The 16,417-nt window shown below is 41.1% G+C and overlaps 1 protein-coding gene across 1 annotated transcript in view; it reads left to right on the top strand.

Annotated features, from left to right (window-relative positions):
• LOC310641627 (cytochrome P450 2J2-like) overlaps positions 1 to 16,023 on the top strand; it is a gene marked incomplete at both ends in the record, with an annotated part of 59,071 nt that extends 43,048 nt beyond the window's left edge. Inside the window, one exon of the mRNA XM_083364863.1 lies at positions 15,833 to 16,023. Within this exon, the coding sequence (XP_083220989.1) occupies positions 15,833 to 16,023 (191 nt within the window). The remainder of the gene's footprint in view (positions 1 to 15,832) is intronic.
• Between the last annotated feature and the right edge of the window lie 394 nt (positions 16,024 to 16,417).

Genomic DNA, 16,417 nt, shown 5'->3' with positions numbered 1-16,417 from the left:
CTACTTTCTGTATGTTGTAACAGTTACTGAGCTGAGCTAGACTTGCTGTCTCCAGGCAGTTAAGTAGGTTTGGGGCAGGAAACTGCTTCTTCAAATCTACTGGTCACCGCCTAGAGGCCAACTGTATAAATAGCTGCACAGTAGGTATTAGCTTGCTTCTGTTATGTTCTGACTGAGAATAAACTTGTTGCTGTTTGAACACTTCATCTCGCTTAATGCCTTCAAGAACTGAATACATAACAGTATCCATAACCTATCCCCTACCCCCCAACCAGGTAGGACAGGCTAATGTAATGGGGAAAATATGGTTCTGCAGGTAACCTGGCCTCCTGCTAGGTAGACATTTTGCACACCTCTGATCAGATTCTGCAGCTCTGGAAAAGACTTCATTTGTGCAGTGATTTGTAATCAGCAACCAGGACTGAATGCAGTGGTGGGATTCAAATATGTGGACAACTGGTTCTCTGTATGGATGCCAATGCCAATACATTACACCCCTTCCCCCTGGATAGCACAAACTCTCATTTGTTTTACATAATCTTGCAGATACTTAGGCAGCCTTCGTGACCATTCAGAACATCTGGGGGTTACAGGGATCTCCCGGTCTACCTGCTTGCCTGCCAGGCTGGATAAACCAGGACTCTGGAAGTCCATTCTGGGCCTGGGCAACAAAAAATTAGCTTCCGGTTCTGCCAAAGTGGTGCAAACCGGCTGAATCTCACCACTGACTGAATGTAATATTTTCATTTTCTGTTTTGATTCAAATCACAGCTGGCTAAGCGATATGGAAACATCTACACAATATGGTCGGGACACATGGCTATAGTGGTCTTCTCTGGATTTCAGGCAGTCAAAGAAGCCCTTATTCAAACTGAAGATTTTGCTGAGCGGCAAATGACTCCCTTTTTTAAAGAGGCCTTTAAAAACAAGGGTAAGTTTTCGTGATGCTTAAGGGGTAATTTATCCGGTAAAACAGAGAATTCTATACTGTTCTGTTCTGCTCTGCTCTAGTGCATGAGAAGAAAGGAAATCTGTAAATGTGGGGACCTTGGTGCTCTCTGAGCTTGCTTGTTTTGTTGCAGCACTGCCTACTATCACTGATGATTTTACTTAGTTAGGGTAATGACACGTCTGCAAGAAAATAAGCAATCTCAGAGAGCACCAAGGACCCCTCATGTCAATCCTGAGCTACAAATATTCTCCTTCATTAATCTCTCTAAATGTATCAGATATTCTAAAGTTATTTCTCCAGGATTAGAATTGGGATTTAATTCATTTCTAAAAGGTGTCATTTTAAACATTGAAATTATCTCATCCAGGCTGCTGGTTATAAACCTCTGGTGTTCTCTTGTCCAAGGTTTTTTAATTTTTCCCCCCGGTTGTGCAAGCTATTAGTTTAAAAAAAAAATGGAATTCATTATTGAGGGGCAAAGCTCTAATAATGGAAAACTGGTTGTGTTCAAGTGAACTTTGAGTCTCTTTTAGAAAACCACCAGATTCCAGAAGAAACAGTTTGGAGAACGCTGCTATAGTCTGTCAGTTGACACCGAAAGATTATGAGAGATAACTTGATCTGTTCCGAAACATAATTCTGATGTAACCTAGTAACGAGGCCACTGCATTATGCTCTTTCTGCACCTTTACAGTAGGGCAAAGAAGTACAGGTAGTCCTTGACTTACGACCACAACTGAGCCCCAAATTTCTGTTGCTAAGTGAGACATTGCCCCATTTACGATCTTTCCTGCCACATTTGTTAAAAGAATCACTGCAGCTGTTAAGCGATTAACACGGGGTTGTTAAGTGGATCTGGCCATCCCATTGACAGAAGTTTGAAAAAAGGGGATCATCACATGACCCCAGGACACTGCGACCATCTTAAATATGAGTCAATTGCGAAGTGTCTGAATTTTGATCACATGACCACGGTGACGCTGCAACGGTCATAAGCGTGAAAGCCCCCTTTCCCCCAGTGCCTTTGTAACTTCAAATGGTCACTAAACGAATGGCTGTAAGACAAGGACTACCTGTAGTTGGATTTTATGCTAGTGGTAAAATATCCAACAGTTGCTCTCTCTCCTACATGGGATGTTAGGAAGCACTTAAATTATCTTTATTGAAGAAGACACAGAATCAAACCATCAGATAAACAGATTTGAGCCAGAGTGTTGGATCAGGGTCTTCCTTTGCAAATCTTTGCAGATTGGGGTAGATGATATATATTGTAAAATAAATAAATAAGAGAAAGAAAGAAAGAAAGAAAGAAAGAAAGAAAGAAAGAAAGAAAGAAAGAAAGAGAGAGAGAGAGAAAGAGAGAGAGAGAGGGAGGGAGGGAGAGGGAGAGAGGAACACTGAGAAATCAAATTCTCATCACTCTGTGATCACAAAGAGGGGATCAATCTATTCTCCAAAGCATCAGAAAGCAGGATAAGAAGCAAACTCATTTTCGGGGAGGGGAAAAATGAAATAGTGTTGTAGACTTTTGGTTTCTCTGCCGCTGTTCAGTATAAACCATGAGATTTCAGAGCAGATCTAGTCTTATTCTGGCAGTCCCACTTATACCGGGCAGAAGCTGATTTTGCATAACTGATCCTGGTTTTTTGCTGGAAAAAAACAAGGGATCTCCGAGATGGCCAAGTAGAAGTTGCATGAGAACACACTTCCTCTAAGTCAGGGGAATTCTGAGACTTGAAGTCCACAAGTCTTGAAGTTGCCAAGGTTGCAAACTCCTTGATCTAAGCTACCTAACAATATTTTAGTGATAATTTTTGTGAACATGGCATGGGTCCGGATTACCTACGGCAGCACCTGCTGCCGGCATCAACCTCCCTCTGTCCAGTGCGCTCCCACAGAGAGGGCCTCCTCAGGGTGCCTCTGATCAGAGAATGTCGATTGGTGGCCCCCAGGGGGAGGGCGTTCTCTGTGGGCGCGCCAGACCTATGGAACCGCTTGCTGGTTGAGCTCCGGATGGCCCCCAACCTTTGCTCCTTCCGGCGCGATTTAAAAACCTATCTATTTGAACAATCTGGCCTGGTCTGATGGGTTTAGGGTTGGATCTAATTTTAACATAGTTTTAATTATTGTATTATATTGGGCATAATTATTTAATTCTTTTTAGCTTCTTTTTTAACTTTTGTATTTATATTCTGATATTCATTGCCCTGTACACCGCCCTGAGTCCTTCGGGAGAAGGGCGGTATAAAAATTTAATAAATAATAAATAATAATAATTAATAAATAATAACATAATGACTCACTGATTTCTGACGGCTTCAGGTATTATATTTTCAAATGGTCAAAACTGGAAGCACCAAAGACGGTTTGGCCTAATTACTATGCGAAAACTTGGACTTGGGAAAAAAGGCATGGAGAATCGAATAGAAGAGGAGGCCCATCGGTTGGTGAAAATCTTTGCACGTGCAAAAGGTATGTTGTTTACAATCTCTGTATGCTTGCTTCAGAATGATATATCTGGTGTTTCATTAATACAGAATACAGAATAACAGAGTTGGAAGGGACCTTGGAGGTCTTCTAGTCCAAACCTTGGCTCAAGCAGGAGACTCTATACCACTCCAGACAAGTGGCTGTCCTGTTTCTTCTTAAAAGCCTCCAGTGTTGGAACACTTTTGGAGGCAAGTCATTTCACTGATTAATTGTTCTCACTGTCAGGAAATTCCTCCTTAGTTCCAGGTTGCTTTATCCTTTATTAGTTTTCTTCTGTTGCCTCTTGTCCTGCCTTCAGGTGCTTTGGAGGACAGGTTGACCCCCTCTTCTTTGTGGCAGCCCCTCAAATATTGGAAGACTGCTTTCAGGTCTTCCCTAGTCCTTGTTTTCATTAGACTAGACAGAGCCTCGGTGGAGCAGTGGGCTAATGCCTCCTTAAGTAACACCAGCTGCCTGCAATTAGTGCAGGTTCGCATCCCACCAGGCTCAAGGTTGACTCAGCCTTCCGTCCTTCCGAGGTAGGTAAAATGAGGAGCCAGATTGTTGGGGGCAATTAAGCTGACTTTGTAATAATGCCGCTTGGGGTGTGTGTGTGAAAGCCCTAACAAGCAGGCATATACATAGAATGAAGGCTACTGCTAAGCTTGTAAGCCGCCCTGAGTCTTCAGAGAAGGGCGGGATATGAATGGAATTAAAATAAATAAAAATAAAAATAAATAAATACCCAGTTCCTACAACCATTCTTCATATGTTTTAGCCTCCAATCCCCTAATCATTTTGGTTGCTCTTCTCTGCACTCTTTCCAGAGTATCAACATCTTTTTTATGTTGAGGCTTTGTATCAAAGTTTTTTTTTAAAAAAAAATCAAGGTTCATCCTTTCCATGTTCCTACTGTCCACATGAACTGTGTCCCAACTGAATTCAAGGCCTACAACAGGGGAATCTCTTATTCTACGTACCAGACCAAGACAAGAGTCAACAATTTCACTGTATCACTCCCTATTTTGATAACCTAACTGTCCCGTGGCCCATTTTTTCCCAGCCTTTTGATGAAAGAGCCCTCTGTCGGGTCTCCTACAAACCGTATGGTTAAAAATAAGTGTTGCTTGATGGATTCCCAATGGCAGGTAGTCCTTGATTTGCAACCATTTGTTTAGTAAGTATTCAAAGTTATAATGGCACTGGAAAAAAATGACTTACAACCAGCCTTCACGCTTAACAACAGTCACAACCTCCCCATGGTCATGTGATCAAAATTGGGAGGCTTGGCAACCAATATGCATCTATGACGGTTGCAGTGTCCCAGGGTCACATGATCATCATTGGTGGCCTTCCCATCGGGCTTCTGACAAGCAGCATCAATGGTGGAAACTGGATTGTGGCAACAATTGTGGCAAAATCGGCTGAGAGTCACTTAACAACTGCCTTGCTTAGCAACGGGAATTCTGATCACAGCTGTGTACAATTGTCTACAGGTACGACCTGTACCGCCTGACTTTTGTCCTGAAATCCCACTGATAATATAAATAGTTAAAATTAGAATAATATCAGTCTGATGGTGATTTTTTTTTATTTCCAGGACAGCCACTGGATCCTTCTTTGCCTGTCACCACTGCAATCTCCAATTTGATTTGCTATATGGTTTTTGGATACAGATTTTCTGCCAAAGATGAAAAATTCCAGAAAATGTTAATAAACTTAAATTGCTATATGAAATTTGGAGGCAGCTTTATTTACCTGGTGAGTTGTCTTCTAGAGACCCTGACTCTATCCTCCATCCTCTTGCTGATCATTTTTATTATAGAGATTCATTTATCAATGTAAGCAAAAGAGGCCAGGGTTTTAAAAAGGAGTTTCAGCTGTGGAAGGCAGCTACAAGGTATCAGGAAGGCAGCTTTTTCAAGAACTCGCTGAGCCCTCCATGCACACCTCTTCAGGACTCATCAATTTCCTGACAGTTAGAGCAATTTATCAGAAATAGGGATCTATGGCAATTTTCCACAGCAACTTACCATGGGACAACTCGCTGTGGGACAAGTGTTACACTAATATCAAAGAAATGTAAAATGTAAAAAGATGTTGAGACTCTAGAAAGAGTGCAGAGAAGAGCAACAAAGATGATCAGGGGACTGGAGGCTAAAACATATGAGGAGCAGTTGATGGAATTGGTATGTCTAGTTTCATGAAGAGAAGGGCGAGGGGTGACATGATAGCAGTCTTCCAATATCTCAGGGGCTGCCCCAAAGAAGAGGGAGTCAAGCTATTCTCCGAAGCACCTGAAGGCAGGACAAGAAGCAACGGATGGAAACTCATCAAGGAGAGAAGCAACCTAGAACTAAGGAGAAACTTCCTGACAGTTAGAACAATCAATCAGTGGAACAACCTGCCTCCAGAAGCTGTGAATGCTCCAATTCTGGAAGTTTTTAAGAAGAGACTGGACAGCCATTTGACTGAAATGGTATAGCGTTTCCTGCCTGAGCAGAGAGTTGCACTAGACCTCTAAGGACCCTTCCAACTTTATTGTTGTTGTTATTGTTATTATTATAAATGCTGGAATAGAATCATTAAAGAGATGATGCAAAAGGAGGGACAGAAGGAAATGTGAATGACAAAAAATAAAATATTTTTTATTTTTTAAAATAATTAAATTGAATTGTTAAATTGTCCAGTGGCAAGTTGTGCATGGTGAGTTGTCCCGCGGCAAATTGGCCGTGGTGAATTGGCTGCAGCAAATTGTCCCATTCCTTAGAAATTGTGGATGCTCCATCAGTGGAAGTTTTAAAGAAGAGACTGGAAAACCATTTGTTTGAAAATGGTATAGGTTCTCCTGCTTGAGCAAGGGGTTGGACTAGAAGACCTCCAAGGTCTCTTGCAACTTTGTTATTCTGTTATTCAATAACTTACCTGAATGGGAAAGAAGATAAGCCAGCAAAATATTTCCAGAAAAGATCATAACTTGGGTTTTGGGAGGCACCATAGCCTACCCACCTATCGTATGTCTAATCATTCAAGTTTATTCTTTAGCCTTTGAATACAGTCCTATAAAGTGAAAGTTGCAGTTCTCTATTGTGGATTCAAAATCTGAGTGTGACCTTCCAGACAAACTATAAAAGACGAACTAGTCAAATTAGGTAAAATATGTATCTCTGATCAGAATAACAGAAGTTGGAAAGTACCTTGATGTCTTCTAGTCCAACTCCCTGCTCATGACCCTATACAATTCCAGACACGTGGTTATCCAATCTCTTTCGAGCGCTTGGTTCTGAAAGCAAGTTGTTCCGCTGGTTAATTATTCTCACGGTCAGGAAATTTCTCCTTAGTTCTAGGTTGCTTCTCTCCTTGATTAGTTCCCACCCGTTGCTTCTTGTCTTGCCTTCCGGCGCTTTGGAAGATAGGTTGACCCCCCCACACACACAGCCCCTGAGATCTTTGAGCACTGCTGTCATTCAGTTCTGCCTGCTGGCATCCAGAAGTGGTTTACCAAATATATTACATAGCCTGAAGACTTATGAATTCATCAGACACTATCAGCGCTTTTTTTGTAAAAGAAAAAGGTGCCGGAACTCACACACGTCATACAACCCACCTTGCCTCCCCTACAAGGTTCCATCCAAAAAAGGTGCCGGAACTCCGTTCTGAGCGTTCTATGAGAAAAAAAAGCCCTGGACAGTATTATCAAAGTGGTAAACTCAAATAATCGGCTGATGACATCATTGTGATAGGATTTCCCCACCCACCCCTCTTTCCTTTAGCTGTATGAATTGTTTCCATGGTTGATGAAACATCTTCCTGGGCGTCACCAGAGAGTGTTCCGTGCTTTGAACGATGTCATCTCATTTGCCAAGGAAGAGATAGAGAAGCACAGAGAACTTCAGTCACTGCACGACCCACAGGATTTCATTGATTACTACCTTCTTCAGATGGACAAAGTAAGTGTCCGGCATTCTGGAAAGAAATTTTTTGTGGGTCTTCAGAACTCAGAATGGCATCCTACTTTGCTAAGGACAGCATACTGAGTAATCTTGCTGCACTGTTCACATGTACAGGTACTCCTTGACATACCACAGTTTGCTTAGTGACTGAAATTACAACGGCACGGAAAAAAAGTGACTTGTGACCATTTTTCCCCCTTTAACCATTGCAACAGCCCCATGGTCATGTGATCAAAATTCAGATGCTTGGCAACTGACTTGTACTTATGACAGTTGCAGTGTTCCGGGGTCACGTAATATTGTGACCTTCTGGCAAGCGAAGTTAATGGGGAATCCAGATTCACTTAATAGTCATGTCACTAACTTAACAACTCCTAGTGATTCACTTAACAACTGAGGCAAAGGAAGGTTGTACAATGGGGCAAAACTCACTTAACAACTGTCTCGCTTAACAACGTAAATTTTGGGCTGAACTGTAGCCATGCCTTCCTACACCTACTGTTGCTTGAAGCAGGTTGCCAGAAAGCTGCAGGCCTGTGTTGATTAATTAAGTAGACATTTTGTCTCCAAATACCAATTCGCTGAGAAATCAGATGAAATGGGTGCAATTAAACAGGGATATCTGCGGTGCCAGCAAGAGATTTCATTTATTTATTCAATTTACATGCTGCCCATCTTACCTAGGCTTACAATCTATAAAACGCTACTATGAAACATTAAAACAATGAATAGTAAAGCTAAATTTGGTTTAAAATGGACAAAGCTGGGAAGCAAGGGTGCAAGATGCATACAGGGGGAGGGGGAGAGGGGGGTATCTTATGTTAGTCCAGGGGTAGGCAACCTTGGCTCTTTTATGACTCGTGGACTTCAACTCCCAGAATTCCTGAGCCACCCTGGCTCAGCTTGGAAACCTCTCCCTTTTTCCTCAGCATGGCTGGCTCAGGAATTCTGGGAGTTGAAGTCCAGGAGTCATAAAAGAGCCAAGGTTGCCTAGCCCTGTGTTAGTCCATTAGAATGTCCTGCCTTATTGGGGCCCCAGGCCAGTTGGCAGAGCCCGGTCTTCAGGCCCTTTTTTGAAACCCATTTTTATACGCATCCGATAATATTTGCATTTAGATTGCTCCTAATCACTTTCCCCTATGTAAGAGAATGAAATGTTCTAGTGTACTGTAGTTTTTTCGTACCTTGAGTTTTGAAGAATGTGATGGGAATTTTCTAGCATGTGAAAGTCATCAAGCTGAGGTGACTCAGTCTAATGTATTCTGCTCAAGGATGCTAGTGTGATGTAATACAGGCGGTCCTCGACTTACAGCCATTTGTTGAGTGACAATTTGAAGTTACAACAGCACTGAAAAAAGTGATTTATGACTTTTCCCCCCACACATACAACCATTACAGCATCCCCGTGGTCACATGATCAAAATTCAGACGCGGGGCAACTGGTTCATATCTATGACGGTCGCAGTGTCTCCCTGGGGGTCACGGGATCCTCTTTTGCGGCTTCCTGACAAGCAAAGCCCACGGGGAAACCAGATTCACTTAACAACCCCGTCCCTAATTTAACAACTGCAAAGTCGATGGGGAGGAAGACGGATTTGCTTAAGGAGTACGTGATTCACTTAAGAGCTACGGCGGTTTGCTTAACAACTGTGACAAACCCCCTTTTTTAAAGTCGGGTTTCGACTTATTTTACAACCACCTTGCTTATCAGTGGAAATCCTGGTCCCAGTTGTGGCTGTATGTTGAGGACTAAACTGTTAAAGATGTCTTCTACACAGGGAGGACCTTCCTCCAGCACAGCTGTCAGTACGTGATGAATTGGGATTGTTAAGTTGATTTCATATTTTCTATTATCTACAACAGACCAAAGGTGCTCCTGAGTCTGCTTATGATGAAGAGAACCTAGCTCAGTGCATTGTTGATTTTTTTATCGCAGGGACAGAGACCACGGCCACCACCTTGCAGTGGGCACTGCTACTCATGGTGGCTTACCCGGAGATCCAAGGTGAGACTCATATATTACAAGGGCATGGAAGGCCTGTCTCGATCCTGAAACTGAGGGTTGCTTTTATTTCAGCGGTAGATTCCAAGATTTCCTGTTTTTTAAATGGATGAGGAATAATTGTTCATCTCTAACAAGGAACTATACAGAGGATATTCAAACCCCGCAAAAAATGCTACTTAATGGAACTGAAGGCAAGGCAAGGGAGGGATTAAAGATGGTTAACTAAATTAAATATCTAGAACTAAGGAGGAATTTCCTGTTAGAACAACTAACCAGTGGAACAACCTGCCTCCAGAAGCTGTGAATGCTCCAACACTGGAAGTTTTTAAGAAGAGAATGGACAGCCATTTGTCTGAAATGGTATAGGGTTTCCTGCCTGAGCAGAGGGTTAGACTAGAAGACCTCTAAGGTCCCTTCCAGCTCTATTCTATTCTATTCTATTCTATTCTATTCTATTCTATTCTATTCTATTCTATTCTATTCTATTCTATTCTATTCTATTCTATTCTATTCTATTCTATAATATAATATAATATAATATAATATATTGGGGAAGCTTTAAAGGGAGCTATTGTGCAAGACAGAGTGAGCGCCTGTTACTCGTCCCAGCTTCTGCCAACCTAGCAGTTCGAAAGCACATAAAAATGCAAGTAGAAAAATAGGGACCACTACGGTGGGAAGGTAACAGCGTTCCATGGGCCTTTGGCGTATAGTCATGCCGGCCACATGACCACGGAGATGTCCTCGGACAAGTGCTGGCTCTTCGGCTTTGAAACGGAGATGACCACTGGCCCCTAGAGTCGGAAACGACTAGCACACATGTGCGGGGGAGTCTTTATCTTTACCTTACCTATTGTGCAAGACAAATCATCAAAAATCAATATAGTCTTTGACCTTGACTGCTCTATGACATCGTTTTTCCACTTGCCCTTCTGTTTCTCAAAGAAAAAAAAACACACTATAAAATGGGATTTGGTTATGATTAAACAGGCTCTGCAGCATTTTGGACTGGAAAGTCATTTGGTATAGGATATAGGGTCTCGTGCCTGAGCAGGGGGTTGATGATCTCCAAGATCCCTTCCAACCTTGTTATTCTATTCTATTCTATTCTATTCTATTCTATTCTATTCTATTCTATTCTATTCTATTCTATTCTATTCTATTCTATTCTATTCTATTCTATTCTATTCCTATTCTATTCTATTCTATTCTATTCTATTCTATTCTATTCTATTCTATTCTATTCTATTCTATTCTATTCTATTCTATATATTTGATATGAATATGTATTTTTTTCCTGTTATTTTCCCCTCCTACATCAGATTTTTCTCTCGTTCTTATAACAATTGGGCTACCCAGTCTGAGCGGTTCATCTGAGCTGTCAAAATCCAAATCCTTACAGGATGGACATCACTGTACTCTTTGCTGCCATCTATTGGTTGTCTGGATTTTTCAGCTCAAATATATGGCGGCCCTTCATAAGAGTAAACACGCAGAACATGGATCCTAGAATTCTTTCCAAGTCATGACATCAGTTCCGTGGCAACTCAAACATCATGTGATCATGTGACTGTGCCTTTTCTTTGCTGGTTTCCAACATTTTTTTGCAAAAAAAAAAAGGATTTAGGAATTGAAGTCCACCTATATAAAAACTCCTCAAGGGTAGGCCAAAAAATGGTGCTTTTTCGAAGAGCAACTGGTCTTTCTTTGTTTTTCCTTGAAGATGTTTCATTTCTCATCCAAGAAATTTCTTCAGTCACAACTGAAGAAGCCTCTTGGATGAGAAGTGAAACATCTTCAAGGAAAAATAAAGAAAGTCTAATTGCCTTTTGGAATAGTACCTTTGGATCAACTATGACCTGGATGATTGAGAATTTCCATAGACAGATCCACCACCTTATGCTTTGTCATCATAGATCGGTTCTGACTCAGGTTCTTTGTGAATTAAGTTCCATGTTCTTCATTGACGGCATCAATTGTAGTGGAGTATCTGAGATAATTTAAGATGAGATTGGACAATCATTTGTCTGAAATGGTATAGAGCAGGGATCTCAAACTCAATTTCATTGAGGGCCGCATCAGCATTGCGGTTGCCCTCAAGGGGCCGGGTGGGTATGGCCAGGGTGGGCGTGGCCTACTGGGTGGGCGTGGCTAGAGTGCATATGGCCTACTGGGTGGGCGTGGCCAGCTCTACATCATTGGCATCAAGGGTGCCTATGGGGGCCTGGGCAGGAGTGGGACAGATCTGAGGGTCTCTGGCAGAAGGAGGGTCTCTGGGCCAGGGCCAAGGCAGTGGGGGCCGTTCCCTCACTGTTTCCAGGATGGCTTCGCGGGCCGCATGAAACCACTTCGCGGGCCGGATCCGGCCCCCGGGCCTTGTGTTTGACATGTCTGGTATAGAGACTCCTGCCTGAGTAGAGGGTTGGACTGGAAGACTTCCAAGGCCCTTTTAAGTTCTGTTTCTCTGTTATTCTGTTATAATTTTTCTTTTCTATTATGCCCTTCAGAGAAAGTCCGCAAGGAAATAGAAGATACACTGGATCCCACCCATTCAATCTGCTATCAAGATCGGGTGAAACTCCCATATACCTATGCTGTGATTCACGAGGTTCTCCGTTTGAAATATGTGTTAATTGTTGGTGTCCCCAGGCAAAGTGCCAGAGACGTGAACCTCTATGGATATCACATTCCAAAGGTACGGAAGTTGATACAAGAACAATGAACATACCAGAGAAGACTTCCATTAATAAGGAATTTAGTGCAATGGACATGTTGAAAGTTGAACACCCCACCCCCTTTTTTTAAAAAAAATCTGACAGTCAAGAAATTGATGTATTGAATGCAAGTCATGATTCAGTTGCTGGGAAACATAAGACAAAAATTTGGCCTCTTTTTTCAATAACTTGAAAAAACTTTATTGCAGTCATTAACCAGCAAAATTTTTCAGTAATATACTCAGACATTTTAGTGATCAAGATTAGCTGAAACCTGCTTCATTATTTGATGAGAGTGGTATTAGATTAATTTAACTTGGTTATTGACTTCATCCATTTTCTGTGCTTTACAATTGCTTTCACCACAAGTGACAAAACAGGCTAGGTTTCCGTGCCACTCTAAGAATCCCCAAATCTAACCAAAGTTAAGACAGACTAGTTACTGTGGTGTGAATGTGGCTAATAAACCTGTAGCTGATCTGGTTAAATGCCTTGTATGAACACAGTTAATGAGATGCCCTTCATAGGAGAGTTCCAGTTACCTGCAGGTTGCTACTCCTGCGTTCCTCCTTTGCACAAAAACATCATTTTTTTCCCATGTAAAAATGGTGAATAATGGATTTTCAGCTGACTTTCAAGGAACAAACCTTCAAATGGGAATGGGAATGCAGGAACTGGTTTAGCTTACATTTTAATCAAGTTGGCAGTAGGAGATAGTATTATCTTTTTTTATATAATTAGGGGAAAATTGCTAGGAAGAGAACCAGTTTGATCTAGTGGTGAAGGCACTAGGTTAGACATTTGGAAAGTATGAGCTCTACTGCCACCTTGGACATGAAAGCCAGCTGGATGACTTTGGGCCAATCACCAGGAGTCTGTGAATTTTAGTCCCACCTTAGGCATGAAAGCTGCCTCAATGGCTTTGGGGCAATCACCAGGAGTCTGTGAATTGTAGTCCCACCTTAGGCATGAAAGCTGCCTCAATGGCCTTGGGCCAATCACCAGGAGTCTGTGAATTTTAGTCCCACCTTAGGCATGAAAGCTGCCTCAATGGCTTTGGGCCAATCACCAGGAGACTGTGAATTCTAGTCCCACCTTAAGCATGAAAGCTGCCTCAATGGCTTTAGGCCAATCACCAGGAGACTGTGAATTCTAGCCCCACCTTAGGAATCAAAGTCAGCTGGGCAACTTTGATACAGTCATTCTTTCTCAGCTCAACCCACCTCACAGGGAAAATAGGAGGAAAAAGGAGTATTTTATATGTTTGCAACCTTCAATTATTTATAAGAATAAATAAATAAAGGTGGGATAGAAATAAATAAATTAGGAGGCTCTAGAAACCTCATCAGCTGTATACTGAAAAGCATTTCTTCCTCCTTCAGGGGACTTTGGTTGTTACAGATCTGAACTCAGTTCTTTGTGATCCCAAGAGATGGGAGACTCCTCAACAATTCAACCCACACCATTTTTTGGACAAGGATGGGCATTTTGTACCAAGGGAAGAATTTTTGCCATTTGGAGCAGGTAAATCTGAAGCACATTTGCCAGAATACTTAGATAGATAGATAAATAGATAGAATGTTAATATATAGAGATACAATGTGTGTGTGTGTGTGTGTGTATAGATAGATAGATAGATAGATATAATGTTTATTTATATAGAATGTTTATATATATAGACATAGATATAGATAGATAGGTAGATAGATAGATAGATAGATATAGATATAGATATAAATATAAATATAGATATAGATAGATATAGATAGGTAGATAGATAGATAGATAGATAAATAGATAGATAGAATGTTTATATATCTATATCTATATCTATATCTAAATATAGATATATAGATATAGATATAGATATAGATATAGATATAGCCAGGGCTTTTTTTTCTCATAGAACGCTCAGAACGGAGTTCCGGCAACTTTTTTGGATAGAACCTTGTAGGGTAGGCAAGGTGGGTTGTATGACACATGTAAGTTCCAGCACATTTTTCTTTAACAAAAAAAGCACTGGATATAGATATAGATATAGATAAGAAATAGATAGATAGATAGATAGATAGATAGATAGATAGATAGATAGATGATAGATAGATAGATAGATAGATAGATAGATAGATAGATAGATAGATAGATACTGTAGATAACTTTTATTGTCATTTTTTCCTGTGGTCACAACGACACACATTAAAAATGAAATTTAGTTGCTTCCTCTCAAACCGTACACATACATAACACACATTTAATATAAATTTCAAGTGTTGTGCTGAGATAACAGTAATAAGGAGAGGCTGCATAAGACCTTAACCATGGGTAAGTGACACTCTACGTTCATCCAAGTCCCTATCGATATGCTTTCTTCCTGGTCTTCTGACCAATGTCTGTTTGATTTCTCCAGTTTTGTCTATAATTTTACATATACACACTTAGTCCTTGACTTATGACCACAACTGGGACCCAAATTTCTATAGCTAAGCAAGACAGTTGGTAAGCAGGTTCTGCCCCATTTTACGGCCTTTCTTGCCACAACTGTTAAGTGAATCACTGCAGCTGTTAACTTCGTAACAAGGTTGATAAGCAAATCTGGCTTCCCCATTGATTTTGCTAGTCAGAAAGATGATCACATGACCGTCATAAGTACATGCCAGTTGCCAAGTGTCTGAATTTTGATCACATGACCACAGGGATGCTGCAACGGTTCTAAGTGTGAAAAATGTCTATAAGTCGCCTTTTCAGCGTTGTAACTTTGAACATTCACTAAATCGAATGGTTACAAGTCAAGGACTGCCTTGTAAGCAGGACGGTGCACTTGCGAAAAGAGAAGTGTGGGCTATCAATCCAATATACTGTATAGATAAACAGAACTTAAGAAATAGCAATAGCACTTAGATTTATATAGCGCTTCACAGTGCTTTCCAACCCTCTCTAGGCAGTTTACAGAATCGGCATATTTGCCCCCCAACAATCTGGGTCCTCTATGATTCTCTAATTGGAAACATGATGCTGCAACTCAATTGGCGGGCATTAAGAGGTTGCCAATCACTAATTCTTCTTGTCTTCTGTGCTCTTCTGTTTATGATAGATATTTTCCCCAAAAGGATTTGATTAATAAGCAAAGATAACCCCAGGAATGATATGGTTTACTTGTCTAATTTAAACATCTAGTTTAATGAAAAGAAGGAGCAGGGGTGACATGATAGCAGTCTTCCAATATCTCAGGGGCTGCAACAAAGAAGAGGCGGGGTTGTCAACCTATTCTCCAAAGCACCTGAAGGCAGGACAAGAATCAACGGATGGAAACTAATCAAGGAGAGAACCAGTCTAGAAAGAAGGAGAAATTTCCTGACAGGGAGAACAATTAAACAGTTGCCTCCAGAAGTTGTGGGTGCTCCATCATTGGAAATTTTTAAGAAGAAGTAGTATAGGGTTTCCTGCTGGAGCATTATGCAGAAGACCTCCATGTTTCCTTCCAACTCTGTTATTCTATTACTTTTGCCAGTCTGTGACCTCTGAAACTTTTTGAAACTTCAAGGTATGGGCATAACTATCGGTGTCCAAGGAAAATATAGAAGATAGTGGTTCCAACAGTAGAAATTTAGAGCAGACCACTTTAAATGATGAGATCCAGCCACAAATCAAATTCCTTGGTTAGGACTGAAAGCAGAAGCATTGACTGAATAACTGTCAATCACTTCTAACCACTTCTCTTTTCTTTATCTTTGCACTGCAGGGCCTCGGGTGTGCCTGGGTGAGCAAATGGCCAGGATGGAGCTCTTCCTTTTCTTGACCATCCTGTTGAGGTCCTTTAAGTTTCAGCTGCCAGAAGGAGCCAAAGAACTCAGTCTGGAACCCATTATGGGATTATCGTTGCACCCTCATCCTTACAAACTTTGTGCTGTTCCTCACTGTAGGACCCCGTAAAATCAAGATAATTGCTGTAAATTTGCATGTTTGGCCTTTTACCTCTAGGCTGAAATTCTACTCTGAGAGCATGGCTCAGATTTGCTTGTCCTAGAAGTTTCTCAGAACATTAAAAAGTTTGTTTTAGTTTCATGCTGTTCTTTCTCCTGAAAGAGACGAGAATGGTATACAAAACATGGTAAATACAATCTGCTGTAAAACTATTACAGTTAAATCATAAACAATGCAAAATTGTACAGTACAAACAAAAAAAAGGAACAGAACAATGGAAATTCTCCGATTTAGTAAATGGGCCATTGGTCCCCCTGGGGCCATCGTTGCTCTTCTAGTACACAGGCGAAAACAATGTTTTTAATGATGTTTAAAACAAGACAGAAGTAATCCTCACCTTACG

Source organism: Vipera ursinii (genome assembly GCF_947247035.1).
Source record: "Vipera ursinii genome assembly, chromosome: 5".
In the NCBI taxonomy this organism is placed as follows: Eukaryota; Metazoa; Chordata; class Lepidosauria; order Squamata; family Viperidae; genus Vipera; species Vipera ursinii.
The sequence above is the reverse complement of the archived record's forward strand: the minus strand, read 5'-3'. Positions and strand labels throughout refer to the sequence as shown.